This window comes from Mustela putorius, unplaced genomic scaffold (genome assembly GCF_011764305.1).
Source record: "Mustela putorius furo isolate JIRA1106 unplaced genomic scaffold, ASM1176430v1.1 tig00003845_pilon_pilon_pilon, whole genome shotgun sequence".
Taxonomy (NCBI): domain Eukaryota; kingdom Metazoa; phylum Chordata; class Mammalia; order Carnivora; family Mustelidae; genus Mustela; species Mustela putorius.
In genome coordinates this window covers 22446634-22463599 of record NW_025421998.1, presented here as the reverse complement: position 1 = coordinate 22463599, position 16966 = coordinate 22446634, and the positions used below count along the sequence as shown (strand labels likewise).

Here is a 16966-nt window from a genome sequence, read left to right as displayed (position 1 = left end):
TACTATTAGGTGATGGGGTGTGGGCCTATTCTTATTGATTTTGAGGGGCGTTCTCTGAACCTCCTGAATTTTGATGCTCGTTCCCTTTGCCATATTGGGGAAATTCTCCCCAATAATTCTCTCCAGTATACCTTCTGCTCCCGTTCTCTTTCTTCTTCTTATGGAATCCCAATTATTCTAATGTTGTTTCGTCTTATGGTGTCACTTATCTCTCGAATTCTCCCCTCGTGGTCCAGTAGCTGTTTGTCCCTCTTTTGCTCAGCTTCTTTATTCTCTGTCATTTATCCTAGCAGTGAGAGCCTCCATTTTTGATTGCACCTCATTAATAGCTTTTTTGATTTCAACTTGGTTAGATTTTAGTTCTTTTATTTCTCCAGAAAGGGCTTTTATATCTCTCGAGAGGGTTTCTCTAATGTCTTCCATGCCTTTTTCGAGCCCGGCTAGAACCTTGAGAATTGTCATTCTGAACTCTAGATCTGACATATTACCGATGTCTGTATTGATTAGGTCCCTAGCCTTCGGTACTGCCTCTTGTTCTTTTTTTTGTGTTGAATTTTTCCGCCTTGTCATTTTGTCCAGATAAGAGTATATGAAGGAGCAAGTAAAATACTAAAAGGGTGGCAACAACCCCAGGAAAATATGCTTTAACCAAATTAGAAGAGATCTCAAATCGTGAGGGGGGAGAAAGGGGATAGAAAGAGGTTCAAAAAAGAAGAAAGAAAAAAAAAGAAAAAAGAAAAGAAAACAATTAAAACAAAAGAAAACAAATAATAAAAATATAAAAAAGAAAAAATATATATATTGGATAAACTAGTTAAAAAACGTTAAAAAAGAAAAAGGTAAAAGTTAAAAATATTTATCAGAAGGCGAGACAAAAAACAAAATAGGAAAAAGAAAAAAAACTAAATTAACTGCAAGACTAAAAAAAATCACAAGGAAAAAGCCATGAGTTCCGTGCTTTGCTTTCTCCTCCTCTGGAATTCTGCTGCTCTCCTTGGTATTGAAACAGCACTCCTTGGTAGGTGAACTTGGTCTTGGCTGGATTTCTTGTTGATCTTCTGGGGGAGGGGCCTGGTGTAGTGATTCTCAAGTGTCTTATCAAGCCCCTTATCAGGGGCCCAGGGTGAGTAATCCGCTCGGTTTGCTTTCAGGAGCTTTTGTTCCCTGAGCGCTTTCCGTAGAGTTCTGGAGGACGGGAATACAAATGGCGGCCTCCTGGTCTCCGTCCCGGAGGAGCCGAGAGCCCAGGGCCGCACTCCTCAGTGCGCCCTCAGAGAACAGCGCCCAGTTACTCCCATCTGCCTGACCTCCGGCCGCGCTCCGAGCTCACCGAGCCTGCGACCGGTTCAAGGTAACACTGAGCTGTGAGCTTACTGTCGGCTCTGTCTCAGTAGCCGGCTTTCCCGTTCTAATACCCGCAAGCTCTGCGACACTCAGACACCCCCGATCCTTCTGTGACCCTGCGGGACCTGAGGCCACGCTGACCCCGCGTGGGCTTCGCCCCGGTTTAGCCTCTGGAGCGATGTCCCTCAGCAGAACAGACTTTTAAAAGTCCTGATTTTGTGCGCCGTTGCTCCGCCGCTTGCCGGGAGCCGACCGTTCCCCCCCCCCCCCCCGGGTCTATCTTCCCTTCGCTTTGGATTCACTTCTCCGCCGGTCCTACCTTTCAGAAAGTGGTTGTTTTTCTGTTTCCAGAATTGCTGTTCTTCTTCTCTTCGATCTGCCGATGGATTTTCAGGTGTTTGCAATCTTTAGATAAGCTATCTAGCTGATCTCCGGCTAGCTGAAGTAGTCTCAGCCTGCTACTTCTCCGCCATCTTGACTCCTCCCCAAAAAGATTTTTAAAAATCTTTTTTTTATAAGGAAAAAAAAAGGAAGAAAAACTATAATAGCTTTGATTTAAAAATAAAAGGTCAGGGGGCACTTGGGTGGCTCCATTGGTTAGGTGTCTGACTCTGGCTTAGGTCATGATCTTGGGGTCCTGGGATCAAGCCCTGCATCAGGGTCTGTGCTCAGCAGGGAGTCTGCTTGAGGATTCTCTCTCCTTCTTCTTCTTCTACCCTTCCCCCTGCTCATTCATTCTCTCTGTCTCTCAAATAAATAAATAAATCTTTAAAAAAAAATAAAATAAAAAGTCAGGGACATCTTCTGTGAGGAGGAGGTATTTAAGGGTGTTTAAGCTGACACCTAAGGAGAGTTAGAGGTAGCTGTGTGGAGGGTGAGAAAAGGTGGGCAAATGAAGGAGCCTGTGCAAAGTCCCTGTGGTTAGAAAGGTCTGACTTATTCAAGGAAATCCCGTGAGTGAAGAGGAGTGAACCATGAGGCCTCTGGGGAATAGTAAGGGGAGACCTACTAATAGGTTTTGTGTTTTATCCTAAATTCAGGGGGAAATCCACTCAGGGATTTTAAGCATAATCAGATTCTGTGATGACAACAAATTTGTTGTTGCTTTGATTCAGGCAGTAGATGATGGTGAGTATGGATTACAGCGGTGGCTGTGAACATGGAAAGAAGTGCACCTGAAAGAGATTTGGGAGGGGAAATCGAATTTGGTGATAAGGAATGGAGTATAGTGCAATGAGTATGAGGTGCCTTTGAGAGTTTGGGTTCAGGTGAGAGGGAGACATTAAGAATGACTTTCAGGCCCCTGTCTTAAAACTCGGGAGGGCAAGTGAAAATTTACCAAAATGAGGAACACAGAAGAGAAGATTTGGGGGAAACGATCAAGGGTTCCACTTTCACTATGTTGAATTTATGGTGCTTGTGAGACACCACAGCTCAATAAATATTTAATGTTGACGTATAGTAAAACAGACATTTAATCTTTCTGAAACTACTTCAAGATGTTTCTAGACAGGTTTCTCAAAAAAAAAAAATACGCGTTGCTATATATTCATCGTTTTTAAAAAATTATTACTCTCAGAATTGAAACTTTCTATTTGTGAGTATTGCTACCCTTTCGCATTTTCTTTGCCAACTGTTTACAGCAGTTTATCTCTTCACCGCTCTTGGTTCTGTTCAGAACATTAAAAAAAAAAAAAAAAAAAACCCTTTGTAGTTTTTAATATGTTCTGCAAGCTCACCCCACTCTGAGTCTTAGCCTCCCTGACACAGTTCTTCCTCTTTCCCTGCAGGCCTTTATTCCTGTTCAAGGCTATTCACCTGGCCTGCTTTATTCTGAACACATTCTTTATGTAGCGGAGTTTATCAGAAGACAACATGTGCAGACTTATCCTTTCTAGATACTCATTGGGATTACTTTAAATGGTCAGACTGCTCTCTCCATAAGGAACAAAGCCAGGGGGGGAAAAATGCTGTTCGAAAACAGCTTCATGGTGTTTGTGAGGAAAACACTTTCATTTAAAAGATGCAGAAAGGATCCTTTTTTAAAGCCTTGTAGAGTGAGCCTCAGCTTACCACATAAAACAGATTCTGACCAAAGATGACGACCAATTTGGGTTCTTCTCTGTAAATGGAGTATTGTGCTCGGCTAAAAGTTAGTGACAGGAGGTCTGGGTACCACCAGCAGAGTGTACCTTCCATACTTGTGTAAAGGAAAGGTGGGGGGAAGTTTTTGGCCCAAGTCACTTTCATTAAGAAAAAAATGCCCCTTTCTGACTTCGAAAGCTTCAACAGATTATCTAAAGGAACTGCAGAGTTTAACTCATTTAACGAATTTTAGTAAGACATACGTGAATCAGTTAAAACCCAGGAAGAAAGTGAATAACACTGAACTACTTTTAATGGAAATTAGTCCTTTACCCTGCTGGCTCACATGTACCAAAGGCTGAATTTTTTACGGAAAATTTGCCAGACTGTGGGGATAATGAGAGGATCCTTAAATTAAAGATTAACTTTATTAGTGGTATTTTTCTCCCTCAAATTAACCCTAACCGGAGATTCTAAAAACCCTGGGGCATTTTTCCCCCTTTGGAAAACTTCAAAAAAATGATTATCTCTTTTGGAAGACTTTCTAACAGTCCTTGAAATATTTTCAGAAATGTAGTAAGAACATGAGTGTCCTTTATTGCCTCTAATCCTTTGTGAGAAAGGATAACTTTAGAGGTAGAAGGGTCTGTGTGGGGGTCCAGGTGAGTTTCCTGTCCTCCAGCAGGACACCACAGGAACTGTGAAAAAGAAATTCTCTTTCTTACTCTTTTATCCTCTCTCACACTCAGGCGATATGCACATACTTCTGCTTTTCTTCTCTTCCCTCTTCTATGGCTTTTTTTTCTTTTCTTTTCTTTTTTTTAAATAACGGTGAAATAGACATAAAATGGGTCACGTTAGTCACATGTAAGGGGACAGGTTCAGTAGTGCTAAGTACGTTCACACTGTTGTACCTTCCTTCTTTTTTAAGCAAAACAGAACAGAGCTCTTAATAAACCAGAGCGGGACATCTGCAGTGAAACAGGTTTTTATTTCAAAGTGCCTCCTACTTCTTTTCTGTTGCTTAAAGAAAAAGAGAAATATAAAACATTTCCCCTGCATCTCTATCATTTTTAGTTACTGCAGAATTCCCTATAAAATACATGAAACTGCAATGATAATCTTCAAAACCAGAGTCATATGTTGCACAAAGTACTTCAGTTGAAGGGGAACCCATTTCACATTCTGCAAATGGAAGTTCAGTCTATCAAATGGACTATAGAGGCATATTGAAAGATTTAGTTCTGTTTGGGGAAATTTCTAGAAATCTGGGGGGAAAAATTGCCTTGGCATTATTCCAAATTGAAGATAACCATCATGGAACTCTCTGATCTAAGTCACTCTTCGTTGTGTTTTGATCTCTTATTCAAAGTGGGGTGATTTTAAAATTTCATCATGTTGTTGCTGTGTGAAAATAAATAAAATAAAAAATCTTACCCAACCACTTACAAATGCACACTAGGGCTCTCCTTCAGAACTACTGTGACTATATTGATAGTTTTTCATTCTGGGTATCATGTGTCAGAAGTAAGTTTTGAAAAGAGCTGCTTTGTGGAACCTTCCTCTTGAGAACAGGCAATGTTGCCAACCAGTCGCCAAGCAATCGGAAAATGGCTCTTTGTGATGCTCACACTGGCCACAGAGTTCTGCATGCCATGAGGGGAGGCCTCTGTCAAGGCTGATGATGGACAGACAACCAACAGAAGCCAATAATCTGCATAGCAAATGGAATGTTCTGCTGTTCCTCTAAAGCAAAAGTCCTAACAACAAAACATTGAACGGGGTGCAGGAAAAGGAAATATTAAATAATTTCTGGGTCTCTTGCTTCATTGAATGGGGTATTACCTGCAGTAGATATTACGATTGTGTTTTTGTTTTTAATGTTCTGATAAGGTGTTCAGATTTAGCAAATAAAAAATACAGAATTCCAGGGGTGCCTGGGTGGCTCAGTCCATTAAGGGTCTGACCTTGATAAGGTCGTGATCTCAGGATTGTGAGATTAAGTTCCACACTAGGTGTGGAGCCTGCTTGACAGTCTCTCTCTCTCCGCCCTTCCCCACCCCACTCCCATGTGCACTCTCTCTCAAACAGACAGAATTCCCATTTAAATTGAATTTCAGATGAAGAGCAGAAATTTTTTTTTAAGATTTTATTTATTCATTTGACAGACAGAGATCACAAGTAGGTAGAGAGGCAGGAAGAGAGAGAGGGAGGAAGCAGGTTCCCTGCTGAGCAGCGAGCCAGATGCGAGGCTGAATCCCAGGACCCTGAGATCAGGACCTAAGCCAAGGCAGAGGCTTAACCCATTGAGCCACCCAGGTGCCCCCCAATTTTTTTTGTATGAGTATATCCTATATAACATATATCTCATGTAATACACAGCACATACTATACTAAAAAAAAAAATTCATTCTCTATCTGAAATTCCAATTTAACTGAGCATATTGTATCTTATCTGATAGCCATCTTCCTGTAATTTACTGAAAGTTGTATGTATTGATATGTAGAATTCAGTTCAAGTTTCAATATGAAATCACTGTTGTCTTTGGTTTTCAAGTACTGAAATTTCTTATATAAGCTCTTTGTGCTGGGCTTCTGTTTCTCTGCCCATCTCACTGTGCTTTCAGGAGCAGAATGAAAAATTTATTTTAGTTTTATGACTAATGAAGACAGATTTTAGAAATCTAATAACACTTTGAGCTTCATAGTAAATATATCTAAATTTTCCCATTTTTTCTTTTTTTTCCCCCTTTTAGGTCCCTACTTAAGGTTTGTTAGCCTATAACTATACCTTAAGGTCTTTTACTTTGTTCCTCAGAGTAAGGATTAAATAATTATGTTTCCATTTGTGCATATACAAACACATACCAATAAATGATTAATATGGAAAAGATGGGTCATTATAAAGAAATTTGATTCCCAAAAGGGAATATAATATACTGCTTTCTGTAGAAGTAGGGGAAATAAAGGCCAGAAATAAACTAAAACATACAGATGATGTTACTATCATTTTAAAGAAATACTCTTTTTTCTACGAATTAGGTTCACAGCTCTGAAAGATTAAGAAAAAGTTATCTAGAGCCTCGTTCTGTTTCCCTATGGAGAGTGGTGGTGGGAAACCCAAAACTCATACTTGGAGCAGACCAAACCTAACTTGTTTCTGTCTCCAAATAGAATGATTCCAGAAAAAGAAAAATTATAGAAATAAGGATTTTAAAGTTTTTCCTTTATTTTTGTTTATTTTATATAAACATTAATTAGGATAAACTTGGTTTCCAAGAGCAGCCATCCTACAAAAAAAATATATATATTGTGCATTTGTAATACATAATAGCTTGGTCCACACTATTCTAGCATTTCCGTAGCTCTTCCAATGGAGTTGAACAGAAAGTTGAACTTTAATCATCTAAAAAACTTGACTTTCTGGCTTTATCAAACCAAATCGAGTATATCCAAGATAAGAGTTTTCTATTTATCTTCATTTAAATGTCTACAGCATAATTGATAATTTGCCAAAGAAACACAGAGGGCCACATAAGTTATTTCTATTGGGGAAGATCTATTCTGATACTATTTCTTACTACCCAAAATTAGTTACTGCCTAGCAACCAGCCTCTTTTTGACAGTGTCTTAGAAAGGCTAATGATGGCTTCAGACTGAAGGCTCTGCGGCACAACTCAGTGTTAGAAATACTCCAGAAACTGCCATAATAGGAGCAGGACAGGGCTCCTGCGTCACACCAATGGTCTGGGGTCAGACTAAATGAAACAGCCTTAAAAGAATGGGGAGCCAAAGTACCTCAGATGAGAGGTGGTCATGGTAAACATCCCTGTCTCCTTGTGTCTTGACCAGTGGCCCTCTTATGCCATTTTAGTTCTGACACCAGAACTGCTGAGAGGTCAGATGATTACACATTTTCCGGATGAGGAATCATCATCTTTTAGCATAATGTCCCACACAGAGACAAGAGCTCTGTAACAGAGTGACCATTTTTTTTTTAAGATTTTATTTATTTATTTATTTGACAGAGAGAAATCACAAGTAGATGGAGAGGCAGGCAGAGAGAGACAGAGGGAAGCAGGCTCCCTGCTGAGCAGAGAGCCCAATGCGGGACTCGATCCCAGCACCCTGAGATCATGACCTGAGCCGAAGGCAGCGGCTTAACCCACTGAGCCACCCAGGCACCCCCAGAGTGACCATTTTTAATACATTTGTATCAAAGTGTAAAAACTCCCATCACCTTACAAAAATAGAACAGTAAATACTCAAAATCCATTCCAGCGCTCCAGGAAGAAGGTGATGGTGCAAAGAAAGCAGAGGAAATAATTGAATGTTTTGACATTGTGCGACTGTACAAATGACATCTTTTGCAGAAGACCTGTTGCTGGTAATTCCACACATCAACAAATTTTATCCTTCACTGAAACTAATGGTTAATTGGCCAATAGTTTACAATTTTATTTTTTATTTTATTTTTTTAAATTTTTACTGTAGACTTAGCAGTCAATTTGTTTTTATTGGCATTTTTACAAAGTAAGTCAAGGAGACAAATATATTTATCTGTAACTTTCACTCTCAGCTGCTTCCAAAATAAGATGGGATTAGACCCTTCTAATTAAGTTATAATTGAACCACATGTCGAACAGAATTTTTTCATTAGTTGGAAAGATAGGAACTTACAGGATACGTAAGATGAGCTGATTCTTCTCATCTCCTTAGGTAGGATGGTTATTACACTTGAGCATTGCTTGAACTCTGGGTTCCAAAAAAAGCTGAGCAACCTGATAGATTATGTACCTTCCCTCTTTGCATAAAATGAAGAAGCATCAGGTCTTTACAACGTGCATTGAGGGACCAGTTAATCTTTATGCTGTGCCTGAGCAGGATTGCTTAAACATGTAGAGAATTGGGTGTCCCAATTTCTGCAGATATTTCCTATAAATGGGCTACAGTTTTCAACTATTACCATTTTATAGGATCCCAGTTTTTAAGCGTGATAAACACACAGTATGTGACTACTTTTTTTTTAGATTTTACTCATTTTATTTGACAGAGATTACAAGTAGGCAGGGAGGCAGGCAGAGAGAGAGGAAGAAGCAGACTCCCTGCTGAGCAGAGAACCCGATGTGGGGCTCGATCCCAGGACCCTGGGATCATGACCTGAGCTGAAGGCATAGGCTTTAACCCACTGAGCCACCCAGGTGCCCCTGTGACTTATTTTTAATATTTCACTTCTATTGGGCATTTTTCAGATACCAACTAACATTAACATGAGCAAATTTGCTGTTTTGGCTTACCAGTGCCAGTACATGTCAGCCGTCTCTCTCCCTTCCCCACCATTATTTTTAAGCTTGTTTTTATTACTTTAAAAAAAAATGATACCATGTGATGATAATAATAAAAGAAAAAAGGAAAAGGAATTAATCTCTCTTTTGCTTTTCATTATCTAAATGGTCATTTGGATTACAACAGAGACAGTCCAATCTGCATACCATTTGGGGTATTTTTGTTTTCTTTTCTTGTTTTTGTTTTTTCTTTGCATACCATTTGTGATCATAAATGTTGCTCAGTAAAATCGGAAAAAATAAAGCATGGCTTTGTTGATATATGAGTCATTCAATTAATAAGCAGTTTGAGCTACTTCTTCATGCACAATATTCCTGGCACTAGCATAAAAAACAGATACCTGCTCAGAGAAGATCTCCATGGGAGATCAGTCCCCAAAGAGTTATGCTTTTATACTAGAATCCGATTCATAATATAGGTACAGACATTATTTTTAAATTTAAGACTAATGAGCTCTTCTTAAGCAGCCCAAAATGATATCTGAAAATGGTTCGCTATTCACTTGGCCCAGAAAACCTCACAAAATCATACAAACCAAGAGGTTCAGATCTCCATATTCACTTTTAAAAACACATGTGAAACTGCCCAGACCATCAGGGGTATGCAGATCTGGAAAGCCACCAAGTATCTGAAAGACTTTCACTTTGCAGAAGCAGGGTTTGACATTCCGTGGCCACACTGGTGGAGTTGGTAGGTGTAGGTTGGTAAGTGTGCTGAACGGGCTGAACGGCAGGGCTGGACACAGGGTTGGTGAGCCAGAAAGAGCACTGAGTTTTTACTGCACATGCTTAATAATGCAGACAGTAATGCTGAACTGAAGGGTATAGATGTAGATTCTCTGGTCATTGAGCACATTCACGTGAACAAAGCCCCCAGATGTGGTGTGGAATTTACAGGGCTCGAGGCCACATTAACCAGACATGATGAGCCCCTCCCTGCTGAGTCCAGATGATCCTTCCTGAAAAAGAGCAGCCTGTTCCTAAACCGGAAGAGGAGGTTGCAGAGAAGAAAAAGATAACCCAGAAAAGACTGAAGAAACAAAAACTTGTGGCCCAGGAGTAAATCCCGCATAAAATAAATGCAAATTAAAAAAAAAAAAAGGAAAAAAAATTGTAGGACTCAGAAGTCTTGTTGATTGCTTTTTAACCAGATAAAGAACAATTCTGCTGTACACAAAGCAGAATTATTTTTTACTAAGCAAAGTTATTTACCTTGAAGAATTTAATTTCTGTCTATATTCTCTCTGTCCCTCTTCCCCCTACCCTCCTCCCACCCTGCCACCCTCCCCCATTCTCCGCTAGGGCCGGGACTCAGAAATTGCTAAGGATGGCTCAGTATTAGATCTTGTAACACAGCTCACCATTTGCCGTGGTTTACCTTCTCTGTGCCTCAGACTCCTCAGCCATCGAATAAGGACATGTTCTTAGAATAATTAACATAATTCTAGTGAAATGCTTTGGGCTCCTTGAAGAAAAATGTAGCATATTTTGTCAGGCAATGAATTAATATTAATGCAATCATCTGAATATCATGCCACCCGTAAGTGGTAGCAGGTTATATTTTCAAAGTTCAAATATTGTTTTCTTTATTACAGGTTTCTTTTCTCCATGGAAAACTCCAAAGCCTGTAAGTTGGAATTATTATGCTTCCTTCTTTATTTCTAGTTATTATTGCAATCCCAGTAAATAAGAGTTAATTGGGTGACCACAAAATCTCTTTTACCTCTGAGATTCTGTGATGTCAAAAGCACAAATCCTGTGTCCCTTTGTCTTGTACTTGTCCCACAAATACAAAAATAGCATGTCTTCCATTCCTGTAGAGGCAATTATTCCTGTTTTTTTAATATACTTAGAAAATGGGCATTAGCACTGTTCAATATGGAGTACTCTAGAAACCTTTTGTTTTCCCCCGTCAGGAATAACTGTAGTCTTCATAATATGGAATTTTCAGACAAGATGCAAATTGTGTTCCTAGAGGTCTGGACCTACAAATTAAATCTGGTGCATAAGGAATTTAGCTTTGTATATATTTATATGTTTATATTCACTTTTTGATGTATTTGCTAAATAATGCGTGTGTGAATATTGTAGAGACGTACATATTCCACCAAACCTGGCAATCACTCAACTTCTGAACCTCCTTCAGAAGCTGGTGATCTCCACCATCACCTAATCTCTCTGGGCGTAGTTCCCTCATGAATCGTGATGCCGATATAGGAGGCTGATGGATTTTAATCATCTTTCTGTGTGGCTAGGTTAGCCAAGTAGACTTTGCAAGTAGAAGTAATTTCTCCTTGCCATTAGATTGAAACTAGTTACTGGCCAAGTCCCCAGAACTGACGCTGGTTTTCTGGGATCCTGTTTCAAGGTGGGCTAGAATACCGTGCCCTGCCAGGGATGTCTAAAACCCACAAGTAAAAGAGAACTATAGCAAAGTGATTCAAGTCAAAAACAAAACACAGGGAATCACTTCTTGCACCTACATCTTTTCTTCCCTCTCACACTGAGCAGCTCAGATGAAAGTGGCCCCAAGTCTGGCCAGTGAGTAGGGAATTCTCGGCTTAACTTAGGCTTCTCCTGTTTCTTTCACAGAGGGAATATTTAACTGCTTGATTTTCTGTTTTTACAAAGGGAGGTAATATAATTTTGCATCCTTTTCAAGTTCATAACTGGCTTAATTAAATAACATAATGGTTTGAAAATGTGAAAGTGAAGTGCTACTGAGCCCTCTCATATGCCTGAGCTCCAGGTATCTCTCAAAGAGACATAAGGAAACCAGGAGCTGGAGATGAGGGACTGATCTGTCAGAGCTGCAGATCCTCATCATCAACCATGTCCTCCTTGAGGACTGTCCCATCTGGTCCACAGAGAAGATCAGATGGGCAAACTGGACCCATGTGGGTTTAGTAAACCATTAAGTGATGTGCATGGTTTGAAAAGAGGTAGTTTTAAAGTGTTTAAAATGAAATTTGTTTTATCTTGGCCAAAATACAAATAATTTCTTCCTTTTATCCCCAAAGTTAATCTTTGTGTCTGTGGTTATACACATCTTTATCTAATTTAACAAGGAACCTTGCAACTTCATCATGGTGCTACAATTATGCAATTTAGTGATTTCCTTATATGTACCACATTTACACAAATTATGCCATTTGGCATAATTACAGCATTTTCTGTCATTATGGTAATTACATCCAGAGTCAATAATTCCCAAAAAGGTTTTATAGAACTCAAATTACAATTAATCCTGAACCCACACGTCCCTTCCAAAGCTAAGGCTTGGACTTTCAGGTTCTAGACTGAGGATATAGGACTGTCAATGTAATGTCCTCCATGTATCCGCCAGAAGCTCTTTAAACTATGGACTGTAATGAGAAGCAGTATGATACACGTTTGGGGGCACAGGCTCTGAAGGCATACTGCCTAGGGTCAAACTTTGCTTCTTCTCCTTAGTATCTGTATGGCCTTCAACTAGACACTTAAGTTGTCTGTATCTCAAGCTCTGTCTGTAAAAGGGGAACAGCGATACTACCCCACTCATATGGCCATCATGAAGAGTCTCAGTCTATGTAAGTTGCTTAAAACGGTGCCTCTAAAAATATATTGAGCTCAAAAATATAAAGTACTGTCATCCTAGAAAGCAAACCCTCCATGCATAAAACCTCAATAAATTAGTGGCTCTATAAAATGAACATAGTTTACCGAAGCATTTATCGAAACAAATATATAAATATATACATACAGTGTATGGATTGATAGACACTTTCCTCTCAGAATTGACAGCATCTGTAGTCAGGATGAGGAAATGTTATCCCAAGTAAGATCTCTCCTCCTCCTGGTCCTGTGTGACTTCCTAACCCTCTTCTGTCCTACTCATCTACATCTTAAGCTAATCTGCGTTGAGATAGTCATTTCCTTGGCAACAAGTTATATACTAATTGTAGTGAGTTCTCCTTCTCTCTCTCTGGAAGGGATCCAAGTTCGTTCTTCAAGTACAGAATCAAACCAAATGCCTCTTCATATTCCTGCCCTGCCCTAAAACAGTGAGGGGGTGCATTTAGACTACACCAGCTTCAATAGAAAGCAAACAGTTTCTCAGCAGAGTACTTTGTGGGAGGTGGGGCACTGCCTTATTCACAAGCCTTCAACTTGCAGTGTGCCCCCTCAAAGAGAAGGTGGTTCCATCCTGATTGGGTTTTCCTGTTTTATCATTCAAGGTCCTGTTGTGGACTACATGTCCACTCTGTCCACTGACAGTTCAGTGACTCTACATTCATTCAGTCAGGCATTCATTCTTTCATTCATTCACCAAGGCCTGTAGAGCTATAAGGTTTCTCCCAGACACTGAAAACAACCTCATTTCCACTTTTCCTTACCTTAGTGAGATGCCTAGGCTTGGACACCATGGCGACTGTACAAGGCCCATTCAGAAGCCTTTGAGAGGGAAATGTCTGGCGGGAGTGTAACTCTAGACAGGCCAACATCAGGAAGACACTGGGTGAAACAAGTGAGACCCAAGGGCCTGGACGATGGGACAGGATCAGAATCTAGGGTGTCCAAGAAAGTTGAGAGGAACAAGTGAGTAGAGTGTTCCAGCTGGAACACATAAGTCCAGAGACCACGTTGTCTAAGAAAGTAAGAAGTCAACAGAGTGCACCCTGCAAAAGATGCTGTCAGATCAGCACACCAGCCCCAGTGAGCAAGGGGGAACCTCTGACCCCAGGGCAGGTGGTTTGCACCGTGGTCTTCAGGGCCGAAGCCAACAAATAACTCAATCTCGGGGTGGGGAGCAAGTCTGCTTCTTCGCTAATTTCATGGGTGCAGTGATTTTCTGCTCTACAGTCTTTTAAGAAAGGCTGACAGAGTGACTCAGGGGTTGATGAATGTCACAGCAAGATGTTGGGAATGCTTGACTAATTCCCCCGTTTCCGTGCTATAGGAATTGTAGAATTTGTCACTCTGCCCCAGTAACCTTCCCAACAGTGCCCAAAGCATTATTTGTTCTGTAGTTTTACGAATGTTTTTTAGAAATACTAATATTTCACCTGAAGCATGTTTGCTCCAATGATTGCACATGAACAATACATATACTAGCAAGACCTATGTGGGTATCAGCTCCCCCTCAGCAGAAGATGAGAGAAAGCAATAGATAACAGCTGAAGCCTGTGTATGACAAGTGGGATTCTACAGCCACGCAGTCCACATATCTAATTTATTTACTGTTTAGAAGTTAGAATCTTATGTTTGGAAACAGAAGGGAGAAAGTCACAACCACAGTGTATCCACATAGTGCCGAAAGCCAGTCACTTTAAATGAAAAATTGAAAAAGAATATGACTTTACCCACAAATGTGGGTCTTCTCATCATAGCAAAGACACAGAGAGTGGATGACCAAAGAAACCCAGAATGGCTTCCTAGATGAATTTTGCTATCAAATGAATTATGAGGGGCAGATTTTTACTAAATGGGAGCAAAAGGGCCACTGAGCAGAACATTAGCGAAAATTCTAAGCAAATTTGCCAGTTATTCCCCTCAATGTGTTATTGTGAAAAGCACTCCCGTCAGAGTACTAATTGGGTTGACCTGGGGTCTCCTGCTGACAGCTGCTGGACCTCTTTGCATTTTCCAGATTATGTTTCATATGAGGGACTTGAGCTTCCCTAGGAATTTTCCATCTTCATTAGGTATAGAAACTTTGTTTAAGTGAAATCTTGGTCAGTAGCCCACGCAGAAAAGAAATGAAAGTGAAGCCAATTGTCTTAGTCCCTTCAGACTGCTGTACCATAGACTGGATGGCTTCTAAACAGTAGCAATTTATTCCTCAAAGTTCTGGAGGCTGGAAGTCCAAGATCAAGGTGCTGACGGGTTCAGTCTCTGGTGAGAGCCCACTTGCTAAAAGCGGTCTTTTCTCTGAACCTCAGCTGCCAGAAGGGTCTTCGAGACACTTAGTCTCCATTATAAAGGCACTCAGCCCATTCATGAGGACTCCACCCTTGTGATCTAATCGCTCCCCCTCAAGACCTTCCCTCTTAGTACCATTACCTTGGGCATTAGAATTTTAACATATAAATTTGGGAGAGAACTCAAACATTCAGACCGTAGTATCAGTCTTACTGAGAGGCAGGTTAGTGACCCATTTCTTTCATAGTTTGCTGGCTCACGTGACACCTGCCACAGCCCCAGATAGGTGAGGAAGTCACGGGGAACTTTGTTTTACAAAGTGACATGCACGGTATGTGGTACCTCATGTTCCCTCCATGTTACCTCTCTCTTCATGTTACCTCACGTTCTACACTCCCAAGGGTGTAGAGCCCTAACCGAGACATAACCGCAGGGAAACAAAAGCAGGCCAGGTCAGTAGGGGACAGAAGATTATAATCCTGCCAAATTCAAAACAGTGTGTATCAAAGCTAGTTTGTTTGTTTGTATGTTTGTTTGCTTTAAAAAAAAGTACAGTCATGAGTCAGCCAGATTGTGGGGGGAAAGAATAGCTGACCATAGTTTATTGATGATTTCATTCATTCACTAAATTAACATTTTCTGAGCTTACTCTGTGTTGGTAAAACAACAATATGGAAGAGTCTGTCCCTGGCAGGATCTGTCCCCAATGTGCTCTGTTTGAGGAGACACAGGTAGACTTGCCATTATCCTTAAGCATCATGAGGGTCAGGTGTGAGGACTGGGTAGCGATGCTATGGGAGCATCCAGAAGGATGTGTAACCAGTTAAGGAATGGTCAGCAAAGGCCTTCCAGAAGAGACATCTTATCCAAGTCTAGTAGCCTTCTGGTAAAGGGAGGAAGGGAATTGGGAAAGTGGAAAGGTAAAGTTGGCAGGAGAAATTAAGAAAGTATACAAAGGTGCAGGGGCAGGAGAAAATCTGGTGGATCCTAGGGACTGAGAGGAGAGACCATCAGTGAGTATGAGAACCGGGAGCAGGAAGTGGGTCATGAGGAGCCACTAATGCCCCAGCAGGGAGGTTAGCCTTAAGCCTGAAGACCATGCTGACCCAATGCAGAAGTTTAGACAAAAGGATAACCTGATCGAAGTTTTACACAGAGCAGGTTTATTCAAACCAGAAGAGTACAACTTGAGATGAATCGTTTGACTGTTAAATGTAGGTGAAGTCGGTGGTACAAACAGGTGGTCTCAGTTAACCGGGCTCTCTACTTGGTAAAACAGTATTAGTCTTCGCCTTATCTACCTCACAGGGCCATGGTGCGGATCAAAGAACGTACTGTGTGTGAGAAAACATGGTAAGCTGGGAAGAGTTCTAGAGATCTTTAATAGATTGTAGTGGTAGCAACCTCAGCAGTAGCATTTTGGGGAAGAAACTGCCAGACTGACACAAAATGAGGCTTCACAGAAGACTTTGAACAATTCATAAATCCCAGATCGTTGCATTACTCCTTCAAACTGTGAGGAAAGTGACTGATGTTCAGGTATAGGAGATTATGGGATATGCGTTGGTGTCAAAAGAATACACAGAGACTACTTTTCTTCTGCTTTAGTAAAAGTGGTGTAATGGATCTGGGCCAGTTCCACACATTTCTACACACTTACGTATAGTTATCTGGAGGTACGTGTTATCTTTCTTGGGTAGCAGAAGAAAATGCTCAGAGAGATTAAGCGATTTGCTAGAGATTACCAGCAGTAGGTGACAAGGTTGTGTCAGTTCGCATTCAGAAGTCCGGCACCGCTGGTGTTGAATACTGTCTACAGTACTTTAATATAGAGACCCAGAATCTTTTCTCACACTTATTCCCAAGTCGTAAATGGTTCGTGGAGGAAACATCCACAGGGCAAGAAGGTCTAACTGAGGAGAGCCCACAGGGCGGGAGGGTCTAATTTAAAGGGTGAGGGTTACAGTACGTGACGAGGAAGAGTTCAGCCATCTTCTGTTCTCTTTCACTTTCCAGATGATGGACCGCTGGGAGAATCAAGGCAGTCCTCAAACGAGTTTATCTGCTCCGGCCGGACCGCAGAATCTGCCTTTCCCACCCGCCCTTCACAGGACATCATTCCCTGACTCAACAGAGGCCTTTGACCCAAGGAAGCCTGACCCATACGAGCTCTACGAGAAATCTAGAGCGATTTATGAAAGTAGGCGTAAGTGAAAGCCACATAAAACAAGGGTACATGAATAATAGCTGAAGCCCTGCCAAGAGATATATTGAAGCTAAGATGATCTGGC

General features: G+C 40.9%; 1 protein-coding gene across 5 annotated transcripts in view; it reads left to right on the top strand.

The window, feature by feature from the left end:
* MAGI2 (membrane associated guanylate kinase, WW and PDZ domain containing 2) overlaps positions 1-16966 on the top strand; it is a 1343119-nt gene that overhangs the window by 1145290 nt on the left and 180863 nt on the right. For 4 of the 5 annotated variants that reach the window (XM_045089714.1, XM_045089718.1, XM_045089717.1 and 1 more), the window contains 2 exons: positions 10370-10401; positions 16692-16881. In XM_045089714.1, the coding sequence (XP_044945649.1) occupies positions 10370-10401; positions 16692-16881 (222 nt within the window). The remainder of the gene's footprint in view (positions 1-10369; positions 10402-16691; positions 16882-16966) is intronic. The other variant, XM_045089715.1, reaches the window with a different exon arrangement.